This window comes from Passer domesticus, chromosome 5 (assembly GCF_036417665.1).
Source record: "Passer domesticus isolate bPasDom1 chromosome 5, bPasDom1.hap1, whole genome shotgun sequence".
Lineage (NCBI taxonomy): Eukaryota > Metazoa > Chordata > Aves > Passeriformes > Passeridae > Passer > Passer domesticus.
The window spans coordinates 81,435,922-81,452,717 of NC_087478.1; the positions used below are offsets into that span (position 1 = coordinate 81,435,922).

Here is a 16,796-nt window from a genome sequence, read left to right on the forward strand (position 1 = left end):
AGAGATTATTAAGTTCATGCTATAGACTTTCATTTTGGCTGAAATGTTCTTGGCCACTCAGGTTTCCAACTGGCAACACCTTCAGAATAATTTCTCACTCCTTGTTAAGCATTTAAGATTCCTTAGTTCTTAGTAGAGAAGAATTCTTCTTCATTATATTTTTTTTAATTTAAGCTTAAACTGATTTTCATATGCAGTTTGAAGTTTCTGGTGCTACTCAATTTTTTAAAATCTTTCACCTTATATATTCAATTAACTGTACATGCATGGATATTCCCCACCCTATATTGGTATAAATATTTGCCACCTACTATATTTCATAGTTACAGTACAATAAAATATATGGTTTACCAAACTTCTTCCAGTTCCTCTTGAGGATTTACACCCGGCAAGACAAGGTGACACGTAAGTGATTCCATTGCTCCCACAAACTGGGTCCCATATTTTAAGTGGGCAATCACAGTCCATGTTGCAGCCAGCCAGCAGAGTGTTTTCTGCATATGAAACTTGCTCTATTCTGAAACACATTCAGAATAAATATTTCAGTAATGAGAGACCCACAGTAACCCTTTGCAATTAAGATCCTATTCTAGCTCAAGTGTTGAATCAGGACCCAACCTGAAGTCAGGCCTTTCTATAGGACACTAAATTGTATTATATCACATTAATATAAAAAATTAGATATGAATACCCCACAGCATTTTTCTCATCTATGGCCTGTATGCGCTTGATTGTCCCTAAGGGTTTTATCCACACTTCCATGTCCATTTGCAGACACACAGCACAGCCTGGCCTAGTGGAAGTGTCCCTGCCCATGCAGGGAGGTTGGAAATAAAGGCTCTTTAAGATCCCTTCCAACCCAAACCATTCTATGATTCCCAGTGATCAATGGCAGGCTTCAAATCAAGGAACTGCAGATAAAATATCCTTTGATAACTTGATAGTAATAAAATTTGAGTAAACCAGTGTAAGATCAAGAAGGTGATTTTTTTCCTCTCTTATTCTGAAATTGCACTCACATGTGCCTGATTTGAGCAACAATTTTTATTTTCACCTGCAGTTACATGACTTCACTAATTGTATTAGTAAAAGAATTCATATGGGCATGCAATTGCATGAGTCTTGACATGGATATCTTTTTTAATACACTTTTATTGTTTGAAACAGGGATAACAGACCTACTGTCTAATGCAAGCAAAAAGCCTTGAGAATTTATAACAGGGAACTGAAATGGAGCTCCTGGCTGATTCCTGACAAGAAAAATCATCCTGGTGTCTTAAGACTGAAGTCCTGCTGAGTCCCAAAGAACATACCCTTGATAGGAAACTGTTAGCCCAGCAACTGGTGAGGTATCACAGACAGTCCAATAGGCAGCAAAGTAGAGAAGGTACTCCAGTAAAGATACCCAAAATGCTATGTTCGCAGCCTGATAGATATTTATCTTGAATTTCTTCATGAATAAGCCGCCAGAAAAATACCCAACGCATAGAACTGGCAGGTTGTAAACACCTATTTAAACAAGTGAAACTTCCATGTTAAAATAAAGGAGACCATCAAAGCTACTCTACTATAGGGCAGCTAGAGAAGTAGCTACTACAGCTGCTGTAGGGGAAGGATGTGTTCAGCAAAGAAAGAGTACCTGGGACTGAATAATGAAACTACAGTCAGAAATGGGTCTCTGCTAATTTCCTTTCACAGCCAAAACTTCTGCCAAAGTCAACAATTTCAGGTGAGAACTGCTCGGGGAGTGAGCTACATGGTAGGGCAAAAATTATTAATTGGAAAATGGCAATCTAGAGTTGCACTCTAGATCCAACTCAAAAAAAAAAAAAAAAAAGAGAAAAAAAAAGATATGGTTTAAGTCCAGCCTCTCCAGGTGACTGAGAAAGATCTGTGCACATCTCAATTAAGTGCTCGGCTTAATTAAGACACATCTCAATGCATTCTAAGCACGTCAGAAAGGAGGAACAGGCTTTCAGTTTTGAGATGAGATTACTGAATGTGCTCTCACACTTTGATGATTGATGCTTAAAAGAAGCAAATTCTGACTGAAAGACACGTTGGAAGTGGTTTTACACAAACATCACATGGCTTACTTTCATATCAGTTGAATTTTCTGAGCCAATTCAAAAGATGGGAATTAGATTATAAAATTGTGCACAAAAAAATGGATGTTTAGCAGAAAATGCATTGACATTTTAGAAATGTTTTGATGTGATATCCCTCACCTGTAGAAGCATTTAAGCTTAGTATGTATATATAAATACACATGAGCATATGTATATATGTGAAAATATAGGTAATTTGAATAGAGATAGAAGAATAATTAATAGAACAAAGCAAAATGTGAACATACCGATTAAAAAGATGGCATCTGATGCAGATTTCCCAAACTGCTGCTCCAGATACTTGGGCATGAAGGATACCATGCCATCGAAGGCACTGAACTGCAACACAGTTATGCATATAAATAACATGTACACAGGGTTGTGAAACAGAGCCTTGAGGAAGGGGATGAAATCTGCAATGAAATAATGCCTTGGGTTAGTGTGATGCTTTATTAAAAGAACGTAGCTATGAGGGAAAGGGGGGACAGAAATGGTCCTGGACTGGGTCAGGATAAACCTTGTGCTTTTCCAGACACCACAGCCCAAAGATTCCTTGCTTAGCCCAGGGTCTCCTCTGCCCAAAGATACCCTCACACACACACATGCACACCACTGCAGCTGTTCCTTATAAAAAAATAATAAATCACAGCAGCAGCAGCAGCTAGTGCCCCATCTTCCCTCCCTTTTCTCCCATCTCATGCCCCAGAGCATTCAGCAAAAGCCCTGTCCTGCAGCTGGCATCCCAAATGCACTCTAGAGCTGTCAGCTGGGACCTGGACTCGGATTTTGGGGTTTGCTGCTGGGGCAGAGGAGGCCTGAAGAGAGCTGCAAGCACAGTTATTCCCACCATGCTCTCAAAATCTGCATCAGGCAGTTTTCAGCCAAGCAAGCATCTGAGAAACTGATTTACACAGGTCTTTCCTCTGAGTAATGCCCATTAAGTCAGGATTTGAACCATAAAAAAAGCCCCACAATTCCCCTTTGTCTAATGTTCTCTGTTAATCAATGTGCTGAGCTATTGTCAAGAAACTCTGCAGATAAATTTAAGCATCTACAAAACAATGACTGGGCCTCACTGAAAGTGGGCAGCACTTAGGATGGGTGTGTATCTTCCAGAGCTAGACAGGTACCTTATTAAAGTAGATCTGTATGCAAATATTTCAAAAATTAGTCAAATATTAGAAACATTATTAATAGGCTGCATTATTTACAGATTCAGTCACATTTTTAATCAGAGCTTCTTAAGGAAATTTTATTGTTATTAAATTAATTTTATTTGAGGTTATTTTTAACAATCAAAAAAAATCAAGATTTGACTTGAAATCCCTTAAAAAGTTGTCTGAATGTGTCCTGGTCAATAGGCTGAGAGTGGTTGAACAGGGGTTGGACCAGGTGACCTCCACAAGTCCCTTGCAACCACAACTATCCTGTGGAATTAAAGCTTCTACATTCAGGATATTCAGGGACAGTGAACATTCCTACCAACACAGGCAGGGAATGACCATGAAAATATCATCTCTGAAGGGATCCTGGAGCACTAAGGAGCCACACCTGAGCTGGGGGGACAGTATTTTATTCATGGATTCATTTAAGACTAGGTGACAGCAGAAAGAAACCCTCTGTTTGTCAAAATGAATCTGCAATATCAGCCAAGATCTAAGGAATCACTCTGGGTGAGGTGAATCTGCAGGAGCCAGCTGCAAACAGCTCTGAGAGGGAGTTCCACTTGGAATTTACTTTCTAAAAATTTCTGAGGTGCTGTCAGAGGACCCTGAGCAGGACAGGCTGCTCTGAAGATCATAGCCTTTGGCATAGTTTATTCACTTACATTTCCAATCAGGAAATGTAGGAAGGATGTTTCCTTAAAATAAGGAAGGAAAAAAAATATCCTCCTACAAATACACAGATTTGAAAGAGCACGGATGTGAAAGTGTCAGGTGAATAAATGTGAGTGGAAAACATCTTTGTTCAACAGTAATTAAATGTTTATGAGACACTTAAGCACCTGTCAATTCCCTTTCAGGGCTTTCAGCTGGACTCAAGAAATGCCCAGGATTTATGTTGGGCTTCTGCTTTTCTGCACAGTGAATGTGGGGTACGAGCAACCAATACACCTGCACCTCATCCCCATGTCACTGAGCTGTAATATTCCTACCCAGATTTCAGCCCTCTCATGGGGAGAAAAGATCTACATACACCTCAGTTGCAGGAGGGGAAAAGGAAGGTTCCAGATCCCAGATCTATGAAATCAGCTTTTTTCCATTCTAGATTCCTGCACAAATCCCTTGAACTGCAGAGACATCAGAACAGGGCAGGCACTGCACACCTTGGACCCACCTTTAATTACAAACTACACAGAGTTCCCACCTTAGGACTAAAGTTAGAGGGAAATAAAACGCAACACAACTTGCCTTTAGCGATTTCATACATGGTCTGTTTGGTTTCATTCTTGTCATTTTCCTGCAGTGGTGTTGCAGTTTTTTCACTTCTCTCCTCAGGTTCATTGGCTTCGCCTTCCTTCACGAGGGACTGGGGCAAAAACCAGAATGGGATTGCCACGAGGAGATTGAGCAGTGCACAGATCAAAATGCCCAGCCACCACGCCCCAACCCAGCGGGCATCAGTGGCTGTTATGGTGATCTCATCTAGGATAAAACACAAAAACACGCCTCTTGATCGCTTCAGAAACATTCTCTGCTGTCATTTTGTGCTTTCCCAGTCATCTCTGACATAAAAGAGTTTTAATGATTCTTAAAATGAGGCTCATGAGGGAGCACATTCTCCAGTTTTCTAACGTTGCTAATTTTCTGGTAAATTTCAGTGGTTTGTATTAATTCTAGTCCTTTCCTGTGTTAAGCCAGATGACACAATTTTTCATCAAATAAATTGTAAGCAGAATTGATTTGTGTACCTATGAATATTATACACAGATCTTCTATTCTAAAATAAACACCAATGAACTCAGGCGGGATTAACTGATATTAGCAAGGAAACATCTTTTAGCTCTGAAAAATACACCTTAAAAACAAGGTTTTATATGTTCACACATTACCTGCATCTACTGATCCAATGTCAACAAACAGCTCTGCACAGAATGAAGCCAACAACAAACCAAGGAAGGGGCCAATTACAGTTGCTGTATGTAGACATGCTAGAGTAGGAAAAGGAGAAAACATTCTAAATTAGAATCCAGTCACAATTATCTTCTTGGAATTGTTACATATGGCTAGGACAGCTCTACTGGAAAAGCAATGGCACTTAAAAATGGCCTCATTCCAACAAGTTTCTCTCTGGTTAAATTGCAAGTTCCACAATGTTATTATTTTGATAAAGCAATAATTAATGTTTTCTGCCTTCCTTTATTGGGCTGAAGGGCATCACAATAATCCTTTCTTTTGCTTTTGTTTGTGTGTGTGTGTTTGGAGAAGGGGAATTATCACAACAAGGTGGATTTACCCAGGTAGAAAGGTGAATTCTCTGCTTTGGCAAAATCCTCCAAATAGGAAATGCCTAAAGGCATGATGGGGGTTTCACCCATCCCTCGCACGATGTTTCCAACCATCACAAAAATCCACAGCAGGGACCCAGGCTCTTTTTCACATTCTGTGCAGAAAACAAAAGTCAGGATGAATGTTTTAGTCCCAAATATTAGTGAAAATCTAGAGACAAAGAATTGACGAATAGCTTAAGCTTTGGTGGGTAGGCCTGTCCTATAAAAAGAAAAGCTGAATAACAGGTCACAACACAGTTTTAACTTCCTTTCTCTCCTTGAACTGGGATTTCTTCATCCCACAGTCAGCTTCAGATTCCACTGCTCTCTCCCACTTTGTCCTGCTGAGATGTCCCAGTGCAAATTCATTAACCAATAAAATCCAGCTTTGTTAGCAGCAGCTGCTGCTAACATCATTTTACCCAAGTATATTCATAGGCATGAGGGTCTATGGGATCTATGTGCATATGGAGTGGCTGTACATAATTTGGATGAAAATTATTTAATAAACAATCACCTTGCCCAAGTATATTCATAGGCATGAGGACCTATGTGCATACTGAGTGGTTGTACACCATTTAGATGAAAATTATTTACCTTTCTATACCTTTATTTTTGCATTATAAAATGGGAAAAATTTCAGAAAGTATCTGAAACCTCCAAGGGAAAGGTTAATGCCGAGTGCTGTTAGATGTGCAGATTTCACTTCCTGTTGCAAAGATGCAAAAATTGACATCGCAACTGACATGTAGCCTTGGAAAGCTTGGCAGCTGCATCCATCACTAAATGGAGACCCAGAAAACCCCAGCACAAGGCAATGGTTTGATGTCCCACACCCAGGAATTACAGCAGTGGGATCCAGCTCCAGCGCACCCTGATGGAACTCATCAAAGCTCAGCAATGAGCTCTGGGGCTCAGGTCACCTCACTTCTACCATCCAGCAACCACCAAAGTTTCCAGCAGTCAGAGGCCCACCCAAGAGGTAATCTGATGCACCCCAAGGTACAGAGATGAGTGTCTGTCCCGGGGTGACTTTATGATGCTGCTGTCCCCACTGTCTGCTCCCTTGCCCCTGACAGCAAGCTCTGCAGGAGCTCTGTGGTCTCCTCTGCCCAGCAATCCAGGGAGGCTGAAGGGATGGCTCAGACTGGATGCTTCCCTTTGGAATAGCTAAAGCCCAGGAGATTAATCCCACCCTCAGCAGGAGAATTTTCTGTGTGCTCATTAAATGGTGTCCTCTGAGCCCTTTGACTTCCCAGTATTTCCTTTACACATTGCTAGTGCACATCCATGTTTCAGTCTCACAGATGAGTTTCTGCCTAGCTTAAACTATTTTCTCTAAAGGGAAGTAAGATCTCTATTTTCTATTGTTCTAGCTCTATTTCTCATTTATTTCCCACACAGTACTACAAAAACCCATCCTTATGCCTCTTACCCATTGCTGAAATATGCTCCCCACCTCCTCATAGTATCATAGAATTTCAAGTTAAAGAGAGAAATATTTGTGAGAACAACCTGGTGTTATACTATCCCAAAGTGGACTGCCAGGGATGTTAATTGAACTGCCTGGATAATGTGAAAACTGCATCAAAGAAATGTTTTAGCTCCGGAGTCACAGAGGCCAGGAAATTTCCTGACCTCTAGTTTCTAGGCCTTGAAAAAGCACTGATCAAAAGCAGAACCTTGAAGTGCTTGCTAACAAAAACAAAAATCCATTTATTTAGACACTATAGACACAGAAAGAACCATTAACAGACATAGGAAAAGTCATACCTGTTGATGGTTCCTCTGTAGGCAAAGAGGACAAGTTCTGATTAACAAGGCATAGAGGCATCACTGAAACATTTTCCCATTGTGAAATGCTGCTTTCAATGTGATATCTGTTGGAAAAAAAGGCACATTTGTCTGTGCTGGAGTAATGGAGCTACCTATAGGAGTGTGCAGCTGTAGGAAGAAGGGAATCCATGGCAAAAGTCAACAGAGGGTGCTGCCAAGGCTGCCAGAGCCATTCCACACTGGACACAACAGGACTGAAGGATCAAAAAATACCTTGCTGATTAAAGCCTACACAAGCTTACATCATTATTTTTTAAGCCAAGCAAAAAGTCATTTCAAAGGAGTTGAAGGATCATTATGGTCAGTATAAAATGGTCAGTACTAAATTTGCTTTTATCTTTCAGTCAGAGCAGGTAGATGACATCTCTGCACTGTGGACATAAGAAATCAATTTGGCACTGAAAATAGCTTGAGAAATATCTATCTCTTATCCTCTGGGAGGTCTCTTTCTCTGAATAAATTCCTAGAAGTGTGGAGAAGACAGAGTCCCAATTTTCACTCTGCACTGTTCAGGTTAAAAAATATTTACACAACACTGTCATTTTGTTGTGCCAGTTTGTGTTTATTGATAATACCCAATTTCATTCTCGCCAACACAGTGCCCAAGTGTGATCTCTCATTCAGGATCCAGACCAAGAGATCTTTGGAAATCACAATTTCTATTGCCCATCCAAGCAGATAAGAGCCAAAAGTGACAGTGTCACAGCTGTTACTTGGGAGAGCCCATGCAAGGGGAGATAAAGGATTAAAAAAAATAAAAAATTAAAAAAAAGGTGCCCAGCAAAGGGGTGATTCTCTTCAGGAGGTGGTCAGTGACTTCTGGAGCCATCTAGGGAGCAAAGCCAAAGAAACTGCAGAGATCACACTGAACCCATGCTCTGCAATGTCTCTCCCCATGAGCAGCACCCCCAGTGGGAGGATGAAAGGGTTAATGCCAGTAGGGATCACAGAAGCTGCTGTGAGTCAAACAAAACACTCACCTCCCAAACAGAAAATGAGGAAGTGATATCAAAAGACATCCAAAGGACAGGACTGTGCAGCCCAAAGCAATTATTCTGGGTCTGTGAAGCTTTGCTCCAAAGTAACTCACAAATGCTATCAGCAGCAAGTTACCTGCAAAGAGAACCTGGGTCAGCACCTGCAAACCAAGGCACCCCATAATCCTTGCAAACCTGAGCACGTCTTGTGAGCCCAGCTTCTGCTTCTTTTTTTGTCTTTAAAAAGTGTCACTAGACAGGGAACTGCCTACATGGTGCAGTTGTTCCCTGCTGTGCACGGTCTTTTTTTGGAAGAGTTACATCACATGAAAAGGACATGAGGATAAAAGGCAGGATGGAAAAGAGAGCACAATGAGAGAGATTTTTGAGTGCACCTTTATAGAGGAGAAATTTCCCACTACTAGGCATAGAGATCAGGCCCAGAGATTGCAGAGTAATATAGGAATGTTATTAGGAATATTCCCCCAGCATACTTTATTTGGTAATGTGTAGGGAAATACAGAAGTATATATACTAGTGGTTTTGTAGTGGAAATAATAAAAACAAGAGGACCATCATACAAAAAAAAAAGGAATAATAATTTAATATTAATTTATTAATTGCTTAATAATAAAAAACACAGGTTTTTATATCTAGTACCATTTAAAAACAAAAATGTACTAAAAATCTTCCTTTTCCTCTCCTCCACTTTTACTTAGAAGCAGTTATTTTTTCCATTTATTTCTATGCAACTAAGAAAAGACTCAAGCTTCATGTTATGAATCAGGCCCTATAAAAATAGCAATTTAATCATTTTACACCTACTAATTTTATGATCGTTTTGTCAGAAGAACAAAATCATGTCTCTGAGTGATGAGCGTCATGCTCTGAAAGAAAATAATGCCTTTTTTATGTATGATTTCTAAACAGGCTGTGCTGAATCAGTGGCTTGAATAACACTTAAAGATGTACATTTAAATTTCTCACTGGACAATAAAACTTACTGGCAGGCAAGGTAAGGGGCACTACAAGTAGAACTGGAAATTTTCTTTGCAAGGACAGTTGTACAAGTATGAAACCTTAAAATATTATTGAGTTTAGGTAAGGATTCACAGTCCACTCCAACCAAGTTTAATAAAGGAACTGCAAAATGCTAGATATGACCTTAAATTAAAACAAAGTTTACATAGCTGGGTTTTTTTGTTTTCTTTAGAAAGATTCAATACACATCTCATAAATGAGCTCTATTTTGTTACTCTGTCATATCTTATGATACTGCACAAATTAGCTGAACCAGTTTTTAAACCTAAATTTGCCCATTCAAGTGGTCCTATTCATTTCCAAGACATTTCCAGGTTATATATCAGCTCAAAAGAATGCCAGAGTTGGCCACTATTGCCACACAGAGCAATTGAGAGCAGCTGAGAGTCACTAATACATGCTCAGACCACACACTACATTTTAAAAGAATCAGAAATATCAAAAAGAGAGATTACCAATTTCAAAGCTTCCATTAATGATGCCCACTAAAGAAGCTGGGATATTAAACTGTTTCTCTATCTGTGTGTACATGCTGTTCATGTAAGCACCAGACATCGTTTTCCCAAGGAAGGCAAGTGACAGTGCCAGCAGAAATACCTAGGAAGGGAAGAGAAGAATGCACAAATCATTCAAAACTACATATTTATGAATATTCCTCGGTTATTTCCTCCAGTTTAAAAGGTGAGCAGTTTCATCTATTCTTTTCTAGAGTCATAGCTTTGCTAAACAAACAATAAAAAAATTTAAAAGAAACCCACAAATAAAACACACACCAAAAAACAAAAAATAAAAAAAAAAAAACACAAACAAAACAAAACACCAAAAAACCCCCAAACAAACAAAAACCCACCAAAATCAAACAAACTTTGTTCCTCATCTTCTCTAATTGAGCAAGACTGCCTTCAGAAACCCCAGGTCCCCTTTACCAGCCAAGGCAGCAGTGCCTGCTGCAAGGTTGCCACCTGCAGGACCTTGACCCCTGTCCACCCCAATGACAAATGGCTTGCAGAACTAAGATCCTTTCCCTTGGCAGAATTACTCCATCCAGGATCTGCTCTCCCCTCTCAGCAGAGATCACAGAACAAGTAATTTCAACCAAAAGGAGTAAATAACATGTCCTTTTTACAAGACAATTAGATAGCTACAAAATTAACGAGTGCAGCAATATTCAAATCCTTTTAACTTCAGACTTCTTCATAAACAGCATTTATGAAATGAAATCAATATTATTTTTAAATACATCTGCTGCAAAAGCTAAAAAGGAAAATAAATGCATTTGGGTTTTTAATTACTTTTTTTTTAAAGTTATTTTACAAGATTTTGTAGCATTTCTTGACAACTTGAATTAATTGAAGATCAACAGCCAGTTTTTACTGCCACATCCCAGCCAGTAAAGCTCATTCCACAGCTTTAAGGAAGGGTAAATGTGTTAGGCTGGGGGGATTACACAAAGTCAGTGGTGGAGTTTCAGAGCAGCAATCAATCACCTCCAACACATCACAGAGTGGAAAGTTCAGGCAGAACAAAAACCAGCACAGCTGTTTACAAACTTTTGTAAGGGCATTAAGGGTAAAAAAGACCAGCTTATCCATTCATTTAATCCAGGCTGTAACTTCTACCAAAATACTGTAAATGCAAGTAATTACAGGTGTGTGTTCCTACAAAATTGCTAAAATATGGCTGTACCTTCAGCTTGGAAATGCAGCAGAATTTGTCCTCTGCACGTGGCTTCTCAGGCTCCTTCATGTTGCCTTTTTTAATTGACACTGCTGTCTGTTTCTGTGTCTGTCAGCCATCCCATTACAGTGTTGAAAAAAGATGAGAGAAAAGAACAAAAGATTTTGTCCATGTTTGCAAAAACATTATATTCCTTCTCAGAGATTTGGCATTTTTGCATTTTTCTTCAATAATTGCAAACTGGATTGCAACAAAGCCTACCAGCTGATGGATTTTATTCTAAATGAAGTAACCTGGTTAGAGTAGAGACATGAATCCCTTGGCATTAAAATTACAGGAAAGCAAAATAAAACCAAAACCACCAGACCAACTCAAGCTCTAAATGGACACAAAACAGACTCCATTCTCCTTCCCCTCCCAAGATTTTCAGTATATTCCTCTTTATTCATCTGCCTACTTTTGTTTATCCCATCTCAACCTGATGATTAGAGTGTCTCACAGTGCTAAGCTACCTGCTCTGTTGAAATTTACATATATTCCAAAAATTAGTTCAGAGAGGGAGCAGTATATTCCAGGGACTTGGCTATACTGACCTGTAAAACCCCCACACATCTGAGGGTTTGCAGAGTGAATCAAACAGGTTTTTATTCTCTAAGGGCTCCCACAGAGACTCCATTAAATAAAGTTATGCAATGCAGTTCCCTGAGGCCTGATGGAGCAAGCTGAAGAAAACCAGGGCAAGCCCTACCTGACAGGCAGGATGGACACAGGTGAATTTCCTCTTTTTTTGCCTAGGGAACACTTCCCAGGGGATCCTGCAGCACCTCTCTGCTCTGTGCTTCCCACCTCATGGGTCCAGGAATGGGGAGCAGCTTGACCTGCCCACCAAGGACTCGGCTGCCTTTCAAATTCTTCACCTCTGCACCCTCCTGGCCAGCCTCTCCAAACATTAATTTCTACAACAATGCTAATCCTCTCAAATGTGTTTCCTAACTAACTTGATTCCTAGCAAGTCCACAGGCATTAACTCCTTCTCTAGCAACCTTCTCACTTGCAGTTTTTAAAAGCATAATGCATTATTACAGTGTTCCTGGAAATACTTTACAATTAACTGTAGGTGGTCAGCACTCAATTATCTGTGATAGATATAGAGATTTTATCTCTGCTTTGCTCACAGATACTTCTACAAACTGTGGTCAATCACGGGAATAAACTGTGCTAGTACAGTTTAGCACAGTAAACTGGGCTTCTTTTTTTCCAATTTTAAATAAAATTTCTATCCCAGGGAATCATTTATGCCTTATCTAAATTTATCTATAATAATACTGCTTTTATCTATAAATACTGCTTTTCTCTGAAGCCCACCAGGAATACCAAAACATGACAGCAGTGCCCTATATCTGTCCTCTTCTAGGAGCTGGCAAAGGGATTCTTTCCCTTTCTGTAGCAGTCCCTGAACTTCACTGTCACACACAGGGAACATCACCTGGCTAATTGCAGGTTTTCTCTCCTGGTGCTACAAGATACCAGACAGAGCCTGTTACCTGACTTGGGGAATCAGACACATCACACTGCTCCTCATGCAATTACAGCAGTCAAAACAGCATTGTTTGCCTTTAATTATTCATACCTTCCCTCAGAGCATAAATCATGATCCAGGGAAAAAAGCATTTCAACTAACTTTTTACTGGGAAGATTATTAAGAGTATTAATTGAATAACAAAGTAGACAGAATCATTATTTCCAGCTCTGTTTCTGAAATTGCTTTCCCCAGCTTTATAATATTTTGTGGTCACACTTCATCAAATGTTACTGACGCCAACACAGACTAACAGCCCAAATTATCAGAAAGACACAGGTGCATAACTCACTCAGCTCAGGTGCACTCACAGCACTCTAAGTCCAGGTTAGAATTTAAATGACCATTTCTGTGCCTCAAAATTAACCAGGTGTGCTCCCATTTACCTGCTCTCCATTGTACATTCCTCTTGTGTACCTTGTTTACATAGGCTCTTCAGACTCATCTGCAAACCTCTTTAGCTCATTAAACAGGCCAAAATATAGCTCTATTAAAATACAGTTATGTTAAAATGGGTATGCAAAAGTTTGCCCTTGGGTTCTGACCAACCTAGCAGCTGTCATGTGAACTCCTGCACTGAATCCCACTCATAAGCCTGCAATGCTCACTGAAATTTCAGGGAACAGGGCAGTAAAATTCCTCCCTCCACTTCTGCACTGAGCTGGTGGCATATTTATGGCAGGCTAGGAAGATGGCAGTGCCCCAGAGCTGCCTCTTCAGTCATCTCCACCTTCTGAGTAAATCTCCAGGGGCTGCCAGGACAGACAGGTGATGGAAGACACCACCCTGCATGTGCACAGAGATCTCTCACAGTGGGGGCAAGCTCAAAGCAGCAGGAGGACACAGCACCCAGTAAGCTGGGCTGGACAAGGCTGGCTTAAAACCAAAGCTGATCCTTCCAGTGAGGACCAAAAGAGGCTGGTTTGGTGCAGCTGGCAGCAGCAGGCAGGCAGGCACTGAGAGATCCCTTTGGACCCACTCGTCCCACACAAACCCAGCACATTAAATCACATTTCACTGACGCCTCAGGTTTAGCTTTTCTATTTTTCAGATTCTGAGCTGCTTTAGTGTGTGGGTCTGGGCCTCACATGAGGGGATGGTGAGCTCTCTGCACAGAGCAGGGAGACAAAACAATTCCTGCTCCAGCTGGGCACCAAGGACAAATGATCCCAATCCCAGCCCAGGAGCACAAACCCCGTGGGCTGCAGAGAGAAAAACAAGCAGGGTGGGACTGCAGGGGCTGCAGTGGGATTGGACACTGAACTGCAATGTGCACATGGAGCAGAGCTGAGCCCAGGGAGAGACCCCGGCAGCGCTCGTGCATTTTGGGGCCATTTGGGTTCATCTTGGGTTCATTTTGGGACCATTTGGGTTCATCCTGGGTGCAGCCCTGGCTGGGCTCTGGGGCTGCCCGAGGTGCATCCATGGAGGAGATCCTTCGAATCAATCCCTGCTTTATTCTTTAACTCTATTCTAGGTCAGGCTTCACAAGGCATCATCACTCTAGCTAACTAACAAAAAGGAGAAAAGCACCCAAATATCTGTATTTAAAGTTGATGATGCAATATTTTGCAAGTTGCCTTGCCTAAGTCTCAAGAGGATATGCTACTTTCAAAGTACAATTCATCTTCCATTTAGCTCAGCTTAGTCATACAGATAAACTGCCACATCTTTATTTTGTTTACAGGGTTAAAAATCACAATACATAATGATTCAGAAAGCAATTATGGTGGCAGAATTTTTAACTAATTTATTTTTCTGGTTGCAAAAAGCTTTTTGAAATCTTGTTTTACTAGGTACAGTTCAAACTGTTACTCAAATGCAATTACACTAATGTTAGACTGAGACAACGGAAAATATCCTCATGGTAAAACAATTAGGTACTTACAGTTCTGAAAAGGTTTCTGCAAGAAATCGCTGATATGGCACACTTGAACCTTGACTTTAAATCTACATTGTTGAAAATTAACCAAGTATGGGGCAATTTGTGTTTTTGCCAAATTGTTTCAGCTGTGTATTTTGGAGTGCTCAGATGTGACAGACATGGACTGAATTCTCAGAAGGAAAATTAAGTCCATCTCTTTCTCTTTCCTGAAAAAAAAAAAAAAAAAAAAAAAAAAAAAGGCCAAGGGCTACATCTGTGTCAGATCTCTGAGCCTGAGGTGCTGCACTCTTGTCCACTAAAGACATCCAGAGAGCACCCACAAGCAAGAGAGGAGGAACTTTGGGAGTCACCTAAGTGTGTAAATTACAGGCTGGGTGGACTTTAGGAAAAGGTGGCACAGGGTCAGAAGGGAAGAGGGGAATGAGATTAGGTTACTGATTACATTGCAAAATCAGAGAGTAAACTGACCAAGCACAAATATTTCTGGTTAACACAACAAGAAGAGATCATTTGACTTCAATTATGTCCATGAGACATCTCATCTAAGGATCACTAGATACACCTTCAAGTCCTGAGTGGAAAATGCAGAGTACAATTCCTTACTGGTCCTAGTCTCAATGTTATACGTCATGATGGTTTACCCCCCAAAAAAGGACATTTCTGCCCTTACTCTAAACACAACACCTTATTTTGAAAACTCTGAGGTCCAAGTAGCTCTTTCCCAGCCCTGCAGCTGCAAGGAACCCCTTCCAATCCATGAAAAGCTGGGAATGTGGACTGTATCTGCCCACAACCACAGCAGCCATGGGCTGCAGCCCCACAGGACGGGGCAGGGCAAACCAGAGGAGGGTGTCACGGCACAGAGGAGGTTCACCATCATTCCCCCAAGGTTTAAAACCATTTCATTTCTCAGAAGTGTCTGCTGAGGTCTCTGGCAGTGCAGAGCTGTGATAGCTGAAGAGCCATGCACCTCCCAGTCAAAGGGAGGTTAGCAGGGGGAGTTTCTTACAGGGAGAATTTCTTACAAGGACAACACAGAATTTGCTTCTCAGGGCTGTGTCCTGGCCTGGGACCACAAAATTTCACTGCAAACTTCAGTCTTTGAGCAGACCAGCAGAAATGAGCAGAGCAGCCTCACAACAAAGACTCTTCCACAACATTTTCACTCCTTTCACCCGCTCACAGGGGTCCCAGCATCTGCATAAATGAAAAAAAAAACCCTGCTCAAGATATTTTGGGTGCCTGCTTTCTCAAAAGAAAGAGGAGAATGCAAAATAAAGAAATCATTTAACTGATTCTCCATCAATCAAAAATGCATTTCTATTGGCAGTGTTTATACCAAACTAATCAAGAGGAGACACAAGGTCTCATTGTAGTGACTAGTGAAGAGACTCAGAGGTAAGACCTTGATCTACTCAAACCAGGTAGAAAATCATCCATCTGCATTTAGTAAAAAAAGTAGGGTGATGTTTACATATACCCTGTATAAGCAGAAACACAGACAGGCACAAAACTTCCTGCCCAGTTTGAGCCTGAATTCAGATTTACTGTGACCATCCAGTAAGATTTCCTTCCCTTTCACCTCAATGGAACTCATGTCAGCTGCAGGCTAAATAAAAATTCAGATCTCTCTTCTGTCCTCAACTCTGCCATCAGCTCTACTCATCCTTTTCAACTCATGATTGCCTCCTTTTTTTCCCAAGTAACACAATAAAAATAATAAAAATAAAATAAAAATAAAGACACCACACAGAATTTTCTAAAAAGCATTCAGACCCATACCTTGGAGATAATATTGCATAGGTGCAAAACATTATTGCTTTCTGGCTTCGTAACTAGTTATTTACTTAAACCATTGTCATAACAATTTCTGCCTTAAGAAAGCAGTTTAGCACATTGATTTGCACCTGTGTGGATTTGGGGGCTTTGCTTTTGTTTCTGGCCTTGCAGCAAAATTTATGAGGACATAAAATTCCTTATTCTTCATAAAATTTTCTGCAAGTGTGGAAGATATTCTGTTGTACAAACCTCTGGTTTTAAGTGTTAGGAAACATAAATGTTTCAGTTGTCCAAACAGCTTTTCAGAACGCTGAAAACCTAATTATATACTTTTGGGCAGTACTTCCTAGCTGAAGTACAAAGGGATTAGTTGTGTGGTCAGCTCATCAGCTGAGAGGCAAATTGTCTCAGGAACACACTCTGA

The 16,796-nt window shown here is 40.6% G+C and overlaps 1 protein-coding gene across 9 annotated transcripts in view; it reads right to left on the minus strand.

The window, feature by feature from the left end:
- The window catches only part of LOC135301154 (solute carrier organic anion transporter family member 1A2-like), a 43,585-nt gene that overhangs the window by 3,882 nt on the left and 22,907 nt on the right, over positions 1 to 16,796 (minus strand). For 6 of the 9 annotated variants that reach the window (XM_064421450.1, XM_064421451.1, XM_064421452.1 and 3 more), the window contains 10 exons: positions 11,139 to 11,237; positions 9,908 to 10,049; positions 8,415 to 8,547; positions 7,372 to 7,478; positions 5,565 to 5,711; positions 5,161 to 5,259; positions 4,520 to 4,753; positions 2,357 to 2,521; positions 1,314 to 1,509; positions 352 to 517 (listed from right to left, as the gene is read on the minus strand). In XM_064421450.1, the coding sequence (XP_064277520.1) occupies positions 352 to 517; positions 1,314 to 1,509; positions 2,357 to 2,521; positions 4,520 to 4,753; positions 5,161 to 5,259; positions 5,565 to 5,711; positions 7,372 to 7,478; positions 8,415 to 8,547; positions 9,908 to 10,049; positions 11,139 to 11,237 (1,488 nt within the window). Of the gene's footprint in view, positions 1 to 351; positions 518 to 1,313; positions 1,510 to 2,356; positions 2,522 to 4,519; positions 4,754 to 5,160; positions 5,260 to 5,564; positions 5,712 to 7,371; positions 7,479 to 8,414; positions 8,548 to 9,907; positions 10,050 to 11,138; positions 11,256 to 14,596; positions 14,800 to 16,796 lie in introns of all 9 variants that reach the window. The other 3 variants (XM_064421455.1, XM_064421454.1, XM_064421456.1) reach the window with 3 other exon arrangements.